Source organism: Rattus rattus, chromosome 5 (genome assembly GCF_011064425.1).
Source record: "Rattus rattus isolate New Zealand chromosome 5, Rrattus_CSIRO_v1, whole genome shotgun sequence".
NCBI lineage: Eukaryota > Metazoa > Chordata > Mammalia > Rodentia > Muridae > Rattus > Rattus rattus.
Window position 1 is genome coordinate 78,520,943 of NC_046158.1, and position 17,067 is coordinate 78,538,009.

Below are 17,067 nucleotides of genomic sequence, written 5' to 3' on the forward strand. Positions count from 1 at the left end.
CCTATATATCTATTATTTTTCCAGGTGCCAGGTCTATTATTCAGACCCTTAATTTCTAGTTTTTCTCCATTACATGCTGAACTTTTTTTCTGTTCAAAGAGTTTAATGTTCCTCTTGTGGGCACTATCTCTTATTCAGGATTTCTGCACGTTCACTGTTGGATTTTCTTTTAAAGATATATTCTTTTCCATTTTACATTCTTCACCTGTCAAACACTGTCTTACAATCTATTTCTTCCCACACAGGCAATGTGTGGAGGATCAAGCCATGGCATTATTTGTCTCTTCCTTCATCCTCTCCTGCATATTATGCCTACTCTCCTTCATGCTAGTGGTAAAAATAATTTTGGTGAAAGATCAACCTGCTTTCTAGCCAGTAATACTCAATAATTAGTAGTGATTTTATCATGCCACATTCTTACCTGTCCCTCTTACCTCTGTTATTCTACAATGGTATGTTTTACTTTATTTTCTGTTTACTTGTTTGCATGTTCTGAATGAATATACACATTAAAACAAGTATATATCTGGTGCTACTGGTAAAAATAAGAGGCCACCAAATCCTCTGGAACTAGAATGTTAAATAGTTGTTAATCCCATTTCGGCAATAGTCCTCTCCATATAAAAAGTGTTTTTATTCACTGAACCATTTCTTTTAATAAAATATATGTACTATTCAAAAATTTATATACTTTATTCATCACATTCCATAAAGTTATATTTAATTTTACATATGTAGATCAAAAAGAATTTGTATTTACCACACACTTGATGATAATAAAAATATATCTAGTGCTATAGATTCTTCCTATTTAGTCGTGTTACTTTTAAACCTATAATAGACTCTCAGTTACTGAGAGCAGCAGGAGAAAAAAGATCAAGGATCTTTACCTTCATAGCAGAGAAAAAGCAAATTCTACATGTCCTCTTGAGGACTCCAAGTAGAGGCTTCTTGGTGTCCAGATCAGTGTTCTGTTTGCCTGCAGCCACATGTTCTACCTGGCTTCACTGAAGGTACTTGTGTGGCCCAACTTCCCTGCTTATGCAGAAATAAGGATGTGGCTTACAGTGAACAAAGCATACTCTGGGGAAGAGTCTATCCCCTATGTGAACACAGATCACTCATTGCTCTCTTTTTATATTTTCAGGGAGCTGATTATTCTCTTCTGTGTGTGAAATGGGTATGATAGACAACATGGGGCTTTCATCAACTCTTCAATCTTCAACAAACTAAGTCTTCCCTCTGTCATTTGTTCTGTGGCCATGGAGTCTGAAGCAAAATGAAGTCTACAGAAAAAAAAGGGCAATATGAATTGGTATAGGGAGAACTGTTACTTTATGTTTCCACATTTTAAAGATTCACAAATAAATATATACTATGCTTAGAACTGGAATAAAATATTTTGGTACATGAATTTATATGTGTGGGTATTGATATAATAACTACTGTTCATCCCTTCCATAGGCATTCAATGTTTATTACTTCTTTGAGATATTAGATATCATCACTGACTAGAAAGCAAACTAACAAACATTTGTTTCACTGACCCACTTATAAAACTTAGAGTAGGTGTTACTGTAGATAATATCTCTCCTGAGAAATTCTACCAAGTTTTTTTTTTTGTTTAAAACTATCTCTAATCCTTGTACTATGCAAAGTATGTTGATATGAATAAAATAAAGTTTTGTTTCTTAAAGTTATAAAAACAGAAAGAAGTGAAAAGAATGTTTAATTTTTTAAGAATCTGAATGACCACATAGTAGAGAAAGGGCATCTGCTTGGGTATCGCTTAGGGTCAAAACCTATGAGAAAGAATAGGAATAATGATCTGAGTGACCATGACCTCAGAGAAAGATCAGACACCAGGTGGGAAGCATCAATGCATTCAGTCACATCAGTTTATGTAGATGACAATTAAGTGAATGCAGGTCCTGCCATTTAGGAATCACATTTTTATGTTGTCTTGTTCACTGTGTATTGAGTTTTTGCTTTTGCAAAACTTCATATTAAGAGGACCAGGGATGGGGAACAAAAAGAAGACACTGTTTCCAATAGTATTGCCAGGCACCTATAAAAGGGGCCTCTGTATTGTTTTCCAGGTCTTTTCAGGTCAGGTCTGTGTCATAGTGAAAAATTCCCTTATGAGTTGGAGCTCTCTTGAGGAAAGCATGGCAGAAAATTTTAATGAACATAATACACTCTTTACAGGAACCTGGCCTGACATTGTTCTTCTCCTTCTGAAGAGAAATAAACACACTTCCTGTCAGAAAAATCTATGCATCCCAACCTGAGTTCTGAGAATGGCAGAGACATCAGGTCCTCATTAAATTAAAGAACCAAAACAGCCATGCAGCTGTGCCAGACTGCAGATAATTTGCATATTTTAGAACACAGCCCACTGAACTATGCCTTCTTATTAGACAATCTGGACACTTTTGTATTCATTCACAGACAGGACACAGGACAGTCAAGATGGCTCCAATTCAACTTTTAGGGTTTTTGCTGTTCTGCCTCCCAGGTAAGATGGACCATATCCTGGTACTTTGAAAAGTTATGTTTTTCATGTTGTTAACAGTTTGTATTTGATGTGTATTTCCAATATCAGCCATGAGATGTGACATCCAGATGACCCAGTCTCCTTCACTCCTGTCAGCATCTGTGGGAGACAGAGTCACTCTCAGCTGCAAAGCAAGTCAGAGTATTTACAACAACTTAGCCTGGTATCAGCAAAAGCTTGGAGAAGCTCCCAAACTCCTGATATATAATGCAAAGAGTTTGCAAACGGGCATCCCGTCAAGGTTCAGTGGCAGTGGATCTGGTACAGATTACACACTCGCCATCAGCAGCCTGCAGCCTGAAGATGTTGCCATATATTTCTGCCAGCAGTATAACAGTTGGCCCCACAGTGATACAAACCATAACATAAACCACCCAGAGATGCAGATGTGTGAGGTTGGGTTTTCACAGCTGTTCTTTTGGTTCTTTCTATTACTGACATAATGTCTCAGATGTAGCCAGGCTTTGAAGAATTTGAATGGTTTGGGCATCAGAGGCCCATGAGATTGCTCTGTACTGCATATGCTTCAGTAGTACAAACATTACTTATTCTCTGTAGACTTCATGAACTATTGTGGTCATTTTATCTGAGGAATCTATGTGCTATTCTCAGATGGAATTGTAATAAAGCAAAAAGTCAACGTAGATGATCCAAACAATGTTTGGTGTTAAAAACTCAATTGGAGTCTCCTGAAAAGCTATTAAATGGCTTTTGGAAGGTGCAAAGTAGACATATGCAATGTTGAAGCTTAAGACAGACAGAAATGTGCTATTCATTTTGAAATTATATCTAAGTTTCATGTCAAAGATTTGAAGTGTAAGTGTGTGGTCTCAAGACCTGTTCCCAAGGATCAGTATTATGGTATTGATGCTCCCAATGGTGTTTATGAATTCTTGCCTTTTTGTAAATTTTACTCTAAGTACCTGCCTGTTGTCACTAGAGAATTTTACAACCATATTTGTCCTCTGTAATATAAGACTGGTTCCATATTTCACAATTAATAATTGCTCTTCCATTTGAGTAGATTCATTAGAAATTTATGTGTTTGGTGAAATAATATTTATTTGTAATTTTTTTTTATTTTATTTTAGCACCAAGTCTTTGTTTAAAGCTTTTAATAAACATGTGTACTAGAAGAATACTCCTCTTGCTTTACATCCTAAACAGCATGAGCTCTCACTTAAGCTTTTGATCTTAGCCATTCTGGTGAGTGCAAGATGAAACATCAATGTTGCTTCATTTGCATTTCCCTGATGACTGAGGACTCTGACCATTTCTTTAAATGCTTTTCAGCTATTCAGGATTCCCTTGTTGAGAATTCTTCTTATCTCTGTGTCAAAGATTTAAATAGGTTATTTGGTTTATTGGTGTCAATAACTTTATGTTTTTTGGCAATTCAGTGATTGCTGTCAGGTTGGTGAAGATCATTTCCTAACCTGTAGGCTGCTGTTCTGTCCTATTGACAGAGTTCTTTGATTTACAGAAGGTTTTCAGTCGAATGAATTTCCATTTAGTGCAAACTTGTCCAACCATTCTGGTAATTAATATGGATATTTTCCATAAAATTGGGAAGAGTTCCACCTGAAGATCCATTTACACCATTCCTGGGCATGCACCCAAAATATGATCCACCATACCACTGGGACATGTGCTGCACTATGTTCATAGAAGCTTTATTTGTAATAGACAGAATCTGGAAACAATCAGATGTCACTCAACCAAAGAATGGATACAGAAACTGTTGTTCATTTATGCAACGGAATACTAACCAGGTATTAAACACAAGGATATCAGGAATTGTGAAGGCAAATGAATGGAACTAGAAAATATTTTCCTGAGTGAGGTAAACCAGACTCAAAAGAACAGGCATGACAAGAGCCTAGCATTACTGCTTTTTGAGAGGCTCCACCCAGCAGCAGCAGCAGACAAAAGCAGATGCAGAGAGTCTCAGCCAAACATTGAACATAGCACAGGGAGACTTTTGAAAGAGATTGGGGAAGGATTGAGTGACCTTCAGGGAAGTCATAAGAACTCCACAAGAAGACCGACAGAGTAAAATAATCTAGAATCTTGGGGGGCTCTCAGAGACTGAACCACTAACCAAAGCCTCCATGGGTGGAACCCAAGGCCCCTGCACACATGCAGCAGATGTCTAGCTTAATCTACATGCAGTTTCCCCAACAACTGAACTGGAGGCTATCCCTAAACTGATGCCAACTTGTGGATTCCATTCCCTTACTGTGCTGCTTTGTCTGGTATCATTGGAAAGGATATTCGTACATCTGCAGAGATACAATGCATGAGGATAGGGTGAAAAGTGGGGAAAGAGGGGAATTTGCACTCTCAGAAGTGAATGAGAAGGGGACTTTGTGTCATGTGACCACAACAGGGGGCGGTGATTTGGATAGAAAGTGAATAAATAAATAAATAAATAAATAAATGAACAAACAACATACAAACAAATAATGGAACAACTTTATGTACAGATTTTTCAACAAAAAGATAATTTCATATATTTTTTTATCTTTAAAGGCTTTTAAAACACACACCCAAACACATACACAGACACGTGTGTGCTCACACACACACACACACATACACACACACACACACACACACACTCACAAAGGGTGTGTGTCATCTTCAGTTAAACAGGAGATTAAACCTCCATGAGGTAGAGAATTCATCTTTGAATTTATGATAAAAATCTTCCCAATCTGGGTGAACTGTGAGAGAATAAGACCCTGAATTTGGTGGAAGAGGAGGAGCCTTAGGTTCCATGTGTAAAATTTCAGCTTCTGTTCACATGTTGTCCATACTCCACAAACCCCATCTTTTGCTAATTTTACTTCTTTTAATGCTTCATTGTCTAATTCGTACTCATGTAAGGAAGCTGTCTCTTAGTCCTCAGAATTCTGGCGCTCACACTCATCCTATATCATATTGATAACAACTGATACCATGCCCATGTGACCCAAATTATATTAGAATTTTTTGCACGTGGCTGATGAATTTGGATATTCTGCTTCATTTTCTCCCCAACCCCAACAATGACTGTCCCTTCATCAGGATCCAATTATAGTCACTGTCAATATTATATTGCAGCAATCTAGCAGATGTGCACTAAATACAGGAGTTCTACATTTTTTTTTAATGAAGCACTAGTCAGCAAGAAGTACTGCCTTACCCAATTTTTGCCACATTGTTCTTTCTTACCTCCTTCTGCAGGGGTGTCTCTAATCTTTCATTTGAGGGTCTCAAAGTCTTTTTTTACATGCCACTTGTGAATTTTCTCTTGTGAAAGCAGGAGATTACCTGGGAATGAAAGGAGCCAAAAGGAATGAGGTAGACCAGAGCCTAATGCTGTATTGTAGAAAGTATTAAATCCCTGTGGTTTCTACCCAGCTTCTGAACCTTTGGAATAAAAAGCACACACAGCCTTTGTATTTACAAAAAGCATTAAACACCACAAAAGCTTGACAGATGCCTACCCTCTATGTTTTTAGAAACTACTTTCCTATCAATAAATCTGAGTTATTACATACTCTGCTTCCAATGGGCTGCTCTTAATTGGCCATCCCTCAGGGTCACATTGTCTTTATTTCTAAGCCAGGGGACTTCTTCCTCTTCTCCCTGGTAACTCTCTCCAACTTCCAGCCCTGGATACCTCAAGCTCACCTATGCCTTTTCTGCCTAGGTATTGAGTGATGGCATCTTTATTTAACTATCAGAAATAATTTGGCGTCAGAGTCACTTAGCATCTACCTGCAGACTATCTCCTCCTTGCAGTAACCAGATTTTGGGTTCAATATCACCACTGAAATACAAGTAGCATCAGAACAACTAACTGCAATGCTGCACATAGTTTACTTTAGATTCTGGTATACATTTTATACACAGATTCAATAAAGAAGGAGGTGATCAAGCCTGACTGTTTGAGGTCAGAAAATCCTGATTAGAAACAAAAGATTAGACAACGCTTGATTAAATGTTTGTGAGCAAATATTAAATGTTAACATATCAGCTCCATGAAAACTTACTGATGGCAAATTAATTTAAAGAAAATTGTCTGACACATACTATAGATTATATCTCAGGGAAGCATGAAAACAAGGCAGAAGACCATATGCAGATTGAAGGTCCACTAGGGACAGATACTTTCTGTGCTTTTGGAATTTTCCTCCCCAAGACTCAGCAAATATTTTCACAAGACTGGATACTTTTCCTATGTTCAAAAAAGGAAAACAGGGATAATAATATGAGTCAGTGAAAAGAGGGAATATCAAACTGATATTAGGAAGAAGTAAATGAATATGCTCTTGAGCCAAGCCTGATAAACACAGTATCCATCAATTCACTCTGGCTGAATAGGGCAGAAAACTACAGAAGAGGAAATGTTATCTACATCAGGAGAAATGATAGTTGGATAGTTTGTATGTCACAAGGAGGCAATGCTTGTGTGGTGGGATAAAATGTGGAAACCTGAGCCCATTTTTTTCACTGATATGAAATAAAAATTCTATCATGGTTGTGTTTGTTTTTATTGCGCATGTACACCATACTGTGCATTACAGGGAATAGAGCAAAGAAGATAATGATTCAGCAATGAAAAGAGCTTGCGAACTTGCTTGTACATTTGAGATTGTGCTGTAGTAGATGACTAGGTCTTAATGAGATAGTAGCATGGAAAGCATTATCCAGAGTTCTTCAAAATCCCATGCTACTTGCAGAGCTCAAGATAAATTTTTGCATTTTGTAGAAAATTATGCATCAAAATTCTATTCTGAGACACCTGCAGATGCTTCTTCAGGGTGAGTTATTGAAGTTATCCAATATGTAGCTGTTCTCAGACTTGACAAAGTGCTCCTGATTTGCATATGACCTAGCCCAGTCCTGAGCCATGAGGACTTCTTCACAGGGGACTCACACCCTCAGAAGAATCAGTTGCTGTCAGAATACAGAATGGACAGGAGGCCCACACTCTGTTTCTTGGGTTTCTGCTGCTTTTCCTTAATTAAAGAATAACAACAATATGAATTTGCTTATCCTTTAATTTGAGGGATGTCTGATAGTTTAAGTAACTTCTCATTTAATCTCTGTTATATGTGGATTATTAGATTTGCATCTTAATTATCTTTTGTAAGAGGTGACAACTAGATAGGCCAGACTCCACCATTTTATCTAAACCTTTGAGGAAACAAAATGTACAGTTGCTTGCTGGTCAGGATAGTACCAACAGACATCAGGAAAATCTCCAAAATTCTTGATCTACAGTTCATCTGCCTTAGAAGATTCAGTCTCATTGAGGTTCAAACAGAGTAGACAGATTTAACCTTCATCATCAGGAACCTGGAGTCTGAATGTGTTTCATCTTGTTCCTCTTGCCAATATTGGAGTAACCCTAGCACAGTAGGGCTAGTCACAACATAATCTGCTTGGAGTAACAGGAGTGTGAAGCTGGATGTCTGTCATTGTGCCTGAACTCCTGTTTCCTCTGTTGCCTGAGAATGTTTTCAGATAAATTGGCTTAACAGGATACTCTCAAGTTTTAGTAGAGTCAAGAGCCTAAGTCATTGTCTTGTGCTACCATTGCACATGCACTTATCCTCTGTTCATCATCACTTAGGCCATTGTATACTAAGCATCTGCATTGCACATCACCCTTGTCTACCATAAGCATAATGAAAATACTTTACACATGAAAATGCACTCTAGCACAGAAATGTAGAATCTGCATTATATCCATTAACTGGCTATTATAAGATAGTATCTGATAGTCAGAAAATTGGCCACTATGCCACACAAATCCCAATAGACTTTGTGTGACAAGTTCCACAGACTGAGGCATTAGACTCCAAAGGGAGGAGGTCTCCTGGAACAGGTTGTAGAACTCTCTAGCCAGAGAAAGATATTGAGTCATAGTTTGTATGGCAGTTTGTCTGCTTTATCTTCTTTTATTCTTTTTTTTTTATATTTATGACATGTTCCTGATGCCCTAGACTGAAATTTTAAGTGAGAAAATTGGATAAACCCTGCCTTGAGATGGGGTCACTGGCCATGACCTTTTCTCCAAGAGATCTAGTGCTTTGCTTCATAATCATTTATTTCATTACAAAATACTATTTTGAGGGAAACCCTCAAAACATATGAACTTGTATGGCTATACCGGTGTAATTATGGTGGGGTCTGACATTTTGGTATAGAAAGCATTGTTTTTAAGTACACTTTTAAATTGAACTTTGAGGTGTTTTAATAAGACAGAAACTAGATGTTAGATAAAAATTACCTATGGGAATTTATTAACTTGTTGAGGACGTAGGGGTTGTAACCAAGTGCCAATGAAGATCTTTTGAACTCTTTCCTAGAAGTCTTCTAATAACTATAAGTGATTTTTAGTTCTGTTAAGTGATAATGATGTTATCTATTTCATTCATACTTGATTCTTAAGAAACTTTAATACCTGAATGATTTTGTACTATCTAGTGCCAGATGATTATGATAATTATTCTTTGTAGCTGCTTCAGTGATCACATCTTTTAGGATTGTAATACTTGTTTTTCCTGCATAAAACCCCCTGTTTGAAAGCTGCAAAATACATTCCCATTCAAACTGCCTCTGTGTTTGTTTCTGTTTCTGACTGCTGAATCCTTACCTTGCTTTCAAGGATCATTGTCCCAGGAAACCGGAGAGCCACCTGATGTGCTCCTTGGCACCACTATAATTAAGGTAGATTCTTTATATCCTCTAGAATCCAGGGATCTCTAAGCAATAATAACACAAAGTGACTGAATGTGTGCTTTAAATACGTTTTCTACAAGCCAAATAGGATGGTCACTGTGTTTCTATAATCTTTACATCTATTTACACATCTGTTTATAGTTGCAGGTTGATACTGCTCTCTCCTAATTTGATTCTCAATACTCATTTTAAAAAATCTCCTGAGGTTGGGGATTTGGCTCAGTGGTAGAGTGTTTGTCTAGCAAACACAAGGCCCTGGGTTCGGTCCCCAGCTCCAGGAAAAAAAAATCTCCTAATTAAAAAGTACCATGAGCACCTCAGAGACAAAGACAGACACTGCCTCAGAGTAAAAGGCTGGAAAACAAATTTCCAAGCAAATGGTCAGAAGAAGCAAGCTGGAGAAGCCATTCTAATATCAAATAAAATCAATTTTCAACTAAAATTCATCAAAAAAGATAAGGAAAGACACTTTATATTCATCAAAGGAAAAATCCACCAAGATGAACTCTCAATCCTAAATATCTATGCCCCAAATACAAGGGCACCTACATACATAAAAGAAAACTTACTAAAGCTCAAAGCACACATTGCACCTCACACAATAATAGTAGGAGATTTCAACACCCTACTCTCATCGATGGACAGATCATGGAAACAGAAATTAAACAGAGACATAGACAGACTAAGAGAAGTCATGAACTAAATGGACTTAACAGATAAGTATACACCATTCTATCCTAAAACAATAGGATGTACATTTTTCTCACCACCTCATGGTACTTTCTCCAAAATTGACCATATAATCGGTCATAAAACAGGCCTCAACCGACACAGAAAATTAGAAATATTCAAATGCATCTTATCAGACCAAAACAGGCTAAAGCTGGTTTTCAGTAACAGTAAGGAAAGAATGCCCACATATACATGGAAGATGAACAATGCTCTACTCAATGATAACCTGGTCAAGGAAAAAATAAAGAAAGAAAATAAAGACTTCTTAGAATTTAATGCAAATGAAGGCACAACATACACAAACTTATGGGACACAATGAAAGCTGTGCTTAAGAGGAAAACTCACAGCTCTGAGTTCCTCAAAAATCAAACAGGAGAGAGCATAGAGCAGCAGCTTGACAGCACACCTAAAAGCTCTAGAACAAAAAGAACAAATACACCCAGGAGGAGAAGAAGGCAGGATTCACTGAAACTCAGTGCTGAAATCAACCAAGTAGAAACAAAAAGGACTATACAAGAATCAACAGAACCAAAAGCTGGTTCTTTGAGAAAATCAACAAGATAGATAAACCATAAGCCAGACTAATGAGAGGACACATAGAGTGTATCCAAATTAACAAAATCAGAAATGAAAATCGAGACATCATTCAAAATCAGAAGAAATTCAAAAAATCATCAGATCCTACTACAAAAGCCTATATTCAACAAAACTTGAAAATCTGGAGGAAATGGACAATTTCCTAGACAGATACCAGGTACCTAAGTTAAATCAGGAACAGATAAACCAGTTAAACAACACCATCACGCCTAAAGAAATAGAAGCAGTCATTAAAAGTCTCCCAAAACAATTGAAGACTGGTACAACCATTCTGGAAATCAGTCGGGAGGTTCCTCAGAAAATTGGACATTGAACTACCAGAGGACCCAGCAATAGCTCTCTTAGGCATATACCCCAAAGATGCCCCAAAATATAACAAAGACACATGTTCCACTAAGTTCATAGCAGTCTTAACTTATAATAGCCAGAAGCGGGAAAGAACCCAGATGCCCTTCAACAGAAAAGTAGATACAGAAAATGTGGTACTTCTACATCATGAAATATTACTCATCTATCAAAAAGGATGACTTTATGAAATTCATAGGCAAATGGATAGAACTGGAAAATATCATCCTGAGTGAGGTTACCCAATCACAAAAAAAAAAAAAAAAAAAAACACACATGGTATGCACTCATTGATAAGTGGATATTAGCCCAAATGCCTAAATTACCCAAGATACACAGAACACATGAATCTCAAGAAGGAGGAGCAAAATGCGAATGCTTCATTCCTTCTTTAAAATGGGAACAAGAATATCCTTGGCAGGTAATAGGGAGGCAAAGTTTAAAACAGAGACAGAAGGAACACCCATTCAGAGCCTGCCCTACATGTGGCCCATACTTATACAGCCACCAAACCAGATAAGATGGATAAAGTAAAGAAATGCAGGCCTACTGGAACTGGATGTAGATCTCTCCTAAGAGACACAGCCAGAATACAGCAAATACATAGGCGAATGCCAGCAGCAAACCACTGAACTGAGAACGGAACACCCTCAGAAGAACCAGTTGCTGTCAGAATACACAATGGACATGAGGCCGACAATCCTTTTCTTTGGTTCCTGCTCTTCTTCCTTAATTAAAGAATAACAGCAGTATGAATTTGCTTATCTTTTACTGTAAAGGATGTCTGGTAATTTAAGTAACTTCTCATTTAACATACTTCATATCAGGGATTTTTCAATTTGTATCTTAACTGTCTTTTTACAGATGTGACATCCAGATATGACAGGCTCCCTCATTTTATCCAAACCTTTGAAGGAACAAAATGTACAGTTGCTTGCTGGTCAGGATGGAACCAACAGACATCAGGAAAATCTCCAAAATTCTTGATCTATGGTTCATCTGACTTGTAAGATTAAGTCTAATTGAGGTTTAGAGGCAGTGGCCAGAATTCACCTTCATCATCAGGAACCTAGAGTCTGAATGTGTTTAACGTTGTTCTTCTTGCTACTATTGGAGTAACCCTTCCATAGTGGGTCATGTCAGAACATAATGCACTTGGAGTAACAGGAGTGTGAAGCTGGGTGTCTGTCATTGTGCCTGAACTCCTGTATCCTTTATTGCCTGAAAATATTTTCAGATGAAACCTGGCTTAACAGGATACTCTCAAATTTTTTTTAGAAATGAAAGGGTAACTCTGTGTCATTATTTTCTGCTTCTATAGCACAGAAACTTATATTGTGCTCATCAGTACTAAGCATCTGCATTGCACAATCAGCTTGGTCTACCGGAAAGAAAATGAAGATACTTTCTACATGTAAATGCACTCTGACACAGAAATGTAGAATCTGCATTATATCCATTAACTGAGTATTATAAGACAGTAAATGATAGTCAGAAAATTAACCACTATGCCACACATCCCCAGTAGATTTTGTGTGACAAGTTCCACAGACTGAGGGCATTAGACTCCAAGGAAGAAGGTCTCCTGGAATAGGTTGTGGAGTTCTCTAGTCAGAGAAAAATATTGAGCCATAGTTCTCATGGCAGTTTGTCTGCTTTATCTTCTTCTATTCCTTTTCTGTATTTATGACGTGTTCCTGATATAGACTGAGATTTTAAGTCAGAAAATTGGATAAGAATCCACCCCTTGAGATGGCGTCACTTGCCATGACTTTTCTCCAAGAGATCTAGTGATTTGCCTAATAATCATTTATATAATTACAAAATAGTACTTTGATGAAAACCCTCCCAACAATATATGATCTTGTGTGGCTATGCATGTGTAATTGAGGTGGGCTCTGATATTTTGGTATAGAAAGCACTGATTTAAAATACAGTTTTAAATTGAACTTTGAGGACCTTTAATAAGGAAGAAGGTCGATGTTAGATAAAAATTATCCCATGGGAATTTATTTACTTGTTCAGGACCTAGGGGTCATAATCCAAGTTCCCATGAATATCTTTTATACCCACTACTGGAAGTTTGATACTCTCTATAAGTGATTTTTTGTTCTATTAACTGATAATGATATTATCTATTTCATTCATAATTGATTCTTTTAACCTACTCTTTAGATAGTGTAATACCTGAATGTTTTTTTTTTCTTGTGCCAGGTGAGTGTGATAATTATGCTTTGTAGCTGCTTCAGTGAACACATCTTTTAAAATTGTAATACCTGTTTCTCCTGTATAAAAGCCCCTGTTCGAAAGTCACAAAGTACACTCAGATTCACACTGTATCTGTGTTTGTTTCTGTTTGTCACAGCTGAATCCTTACTCACCAAGTCTTTAAGGACCAAAGTCCCAGGAAACCCAACACCCAGCTGGGGTGGTCTGTGGCACTACTATATGTAAGGTAGATTCTGTATATTCTCTATAGTCCAGGGATCTCTGAGCAATAAAAACACAAAGTGTCTGACTATGTGCTTCAAAAACTTGTTCCCAAAGCCACATAGGATGATCACTCTGTTTCTATAATCTTTACATCTATTCACAAATCTGCTTTTAGTTGCAGGGTGATTCTGCTCTCTCTTAATTTGAGTCTCAATTCTCATTAAAATAAATCTCCTAATTAAAGAGTCCTATTGAAATATCATACTAGAAACTCAAATTATTACTCAAAATAGTTGATAAACTAGCAGCCTTTTATGTATGTAATCAAGTATCTAATTAAAATGAAGTTAGCACTTTGTCTCCTTGAATATCAGCTTTTTGCATATTAAAGAAATGGAAATATTAACAAGACTATTGTCTAATCAACATCATTCTTCTTTTTCTTACTCACTATGTGAGTCAATAAGAACCCTTACTCATTAAAAAATGATCAATTCTCAACACTCTCACAATTGATACTCCAATATTTTATTTCTCACACTGTGTTTTCATAATTTTATCACTTTTAGGCCTGATATACTAAATACAGATCTTGTTCTTTAGTATAAAGCTCCATTAGTTGATATTTTAGCACCTGGAAAATCACCGGTGTTGTTTCATGGAGCAATGATTATGAAGACACAGTCATCTACATAAGTGTAGAGATAAAGCATGGCTTGAATACTTTTTCCATGAATGAAAATTATGAATCCTCAATTTCTAATATTAACCTTCTTCAAATAATAGGAAACAGTAAATTATTGTGTTAGAGACCATTGCATTGCCATAATAAAAATACTTGAAAGAAATGAGGTTAAAAGATCTGATGCGATTAGAGTAATCTTTTCAGTTTTTGAGCCCTAAGGATTGGAAAGGGATATGGAGTAAAACCAAGTATACCATGGTATGTCTGAAAGAAATAGATATGTTTGAAATATCCGAAGATAGTATATACAAAAGGGCCTGAACATACTAAATTGCCTCCTCCAACTTTAACAAACTCTTCACTGCGATTTCTTAAAACTGCCATGAAATTATCCAAAGTTGAAGCCACCATATAAAATGCAAGCTTCAGGAGATATCGCAGAATACAATAGAAAATAACAGACCATCAAGATGCTGTTAACCAGTCATCAGTTCCCTTAATAAAAATAGCCTATTTGAGGTACAATTAGAAGGTCTTTTTTACTGTGTAAATTACAAAAACCACCACAGCTAGGATTACACAAACATAAATTAAAATGTTCTTGGGTAAATTATGAGACTTTTTTTTGTTTTTTTATTGTTTTCTTTTGTTTTGTTTGTTTTTACCTCTTCTCTTTGTCTTGAGAGGAAGAGAATTAAAAGCAGACAGGTCACATTGATACATTTCTCCAATTCTCAAAATAGTTTTGAAGCCTGAGTGGGTATTACGAATGTTAGCAAGTCCATGCACATCAAAAAGTAGATGAGGCAGCTCAGAATTCTCTATTGACACCTGAGGACATTTTGCTATGACTTGTATCACTGTGAGAGGAAGACTGCTAGCCTGTGCATTGTAGTAAGTCACAATCTCATTAAGCTTCAGGTTGCTGATGATGAGAGAGTAATTTGTCCTAGATCCACTGCCACAGAGCCTCAATGGGACCCCAGTATTCAAGTATTCATGCCTTATACATCAGTGTTGAGGTGAATTCCCTGATTTCTGCTGGTGCCAGAATAACCAAGTATCAACGTTCTCATCGTTTTGGCAACTGATGATTAATCAGTCTCCAAGAGATACAAATAGAGTGGATAAAGACTGGTTAACCTAAGTACCACATCTCATACCTGAGGTAGAAGAGGCACAACGGGCATACAGTGTTAACCATAGCAAGATAATTTCCATAAAAATAAAGGTAGCCACACTTATGTCTCACCTGAAAAGACCAGAGCAGCATCAGTGCTAAGAGTTCAGGAAGGACACTCAGGTTTATTCTGTATCCTCACTGAAAGTGACTTTTGCACATGGTGTAAATCCTCGAGTGAAATCTTCAGCCTTGTGCTGTGCTCTGGCCACATGCAAAGTATTAAAGGAGTGCAAGGCTTGAGCCACCTATAGTGTTAGTATCCACGAGAGAGAAGAGCAGAACATATCAGCCTTCAGACTACAAATTACTTTATATGGGTGAAAGAATTTTATCGGTCCTAGCTCTGCCTGCCAGTGCCTCAGCTGTGCACGCCTGTGTGCACATCCTCAATCTCCCCCTTGCTCTGCAGATTAGCCATTCCCAAAGCTTGTTGTGCTCAGTGTTACAGGATTAAATTTGTCCTGGCACAGTCTCACACATGGCATGCTTTTCTCATTCCTTTTCTCTATTTATAAAACGTATCAAAGTTATTTAAGATTTTTCATTCCTAACCTGTCTTGACATATGATCTTTACTAATAATTTACTTCCTGATGAATGCCATGGAATTTAGGAGCAGGGAAGTCTTAAAACTACTGAATTTTGAAAAACTGCAAGAAGTAATCTAGGAAAAAGAGGAAAACCCATGCAATTTTTAGAATGCCTTACAAGGTCTTTATTACGATACACTAATTTGGACCCTGACATCCTAGAAGGTAAGCAATTTCTGATGACCTATTTCTTTCCCCAGAGCTACCCTGACATAAAAAAACGAATTTAAAAAGCTAGAAAGTGGGTCCCTAACTCCACAGGCAGAAGTTTTGGCGCTGGCCTTTAAAGTGTACCATGGGAGAGAAGTATTACAGACTAAAGAACCATATGCTGGCAAAAGCTATCTGACCGGACACAGCCACTGACCAGAACTCCTGTTCTTCTAAGGCTAAGAACACCAGGCTCCTGCTACAAATATGGTAAACAAGGTCATTGAGCAAGGTCTTTCCCTACTCCCTGAAAGCCAAGAGGTCAGGTCGCAGTGACATCAAGAGAAATCAATTGCCCTCATGTTGTGCAGGACAGGGTGACATCACGTCCAGGTAACCCTCAGCTGATCTCTTAGGCTTGGCTATGAATAAATGAAGGGGCAAGAGTTCCCTAGACCCGACCACTTCCGTCACCATCATGGAGCCCTGGGTAACCCTCATGGGTTGTGGGCAGCCCATCTCTTTCGTCTTGGACACTGTGGCCACTTACTCGGTCCTAATGGAGCTTTGGGGAATCACATCTCTCTCAAGTTTGCCTACTGTTGGGGTAGAGGGAAAACCTTACCTTCTCACTAAACCCAACTGTTTAGCTACATTTTTAGGAGTGTACTCTCATACATTCCTTTTCGGTAGTGCCAATATGCCCTGTCCCCTTATTAGGAAGGGATTTTTTAGCTAAGTTCGTTGTCTTATTTCCTTTGCCCCAACCCCATTTGCCTAAACTCAAGCTTCCAAGGAGCCCTTCTGCTCCTTCTAGTCAGCCAACCTACTAAGAGAGACATGCCGTTTCCTCTACCAGCTTCTCATATAGACCTGAGTCTGGGAGGTCCAAGAGCACTCTGTTGCCTAACAGTCTTTCAAATAGGGTGAACTGCTCCATAACCCTGAATCCAAGTGCTGTTTCCAGTATTGGTTCTCCGATTTATATGTCAGAATTCTTTTTACTCTCTTTGACCAGACAAAAATGATTCTAAAAATGACCGATAAGTATGGGATC

The 17,067-nt window shown here is 37.6% G+C and overlaps 1 gene segment (V, D, J or C); it reads left to right on the forward strand.

Annotated features, from left to right (window-relative positions):
- Nucleotides 1-2,459: 2,459 nt before the first annotated feature.
- Nucleotides 2,460-11,980, forward strand: LOC116900907. The segment is given in 3 exon segments: nucleotides 2,460-2,518; nucleotides 2,606-2,885; nucleotides 11,848-11,980. Coding segments are annotated over 3 exon segments (459 nt in total).
- The last annotated feature ends 5,087 nt before the right edge of the window (nucleotides 11,981-17,067 follow it).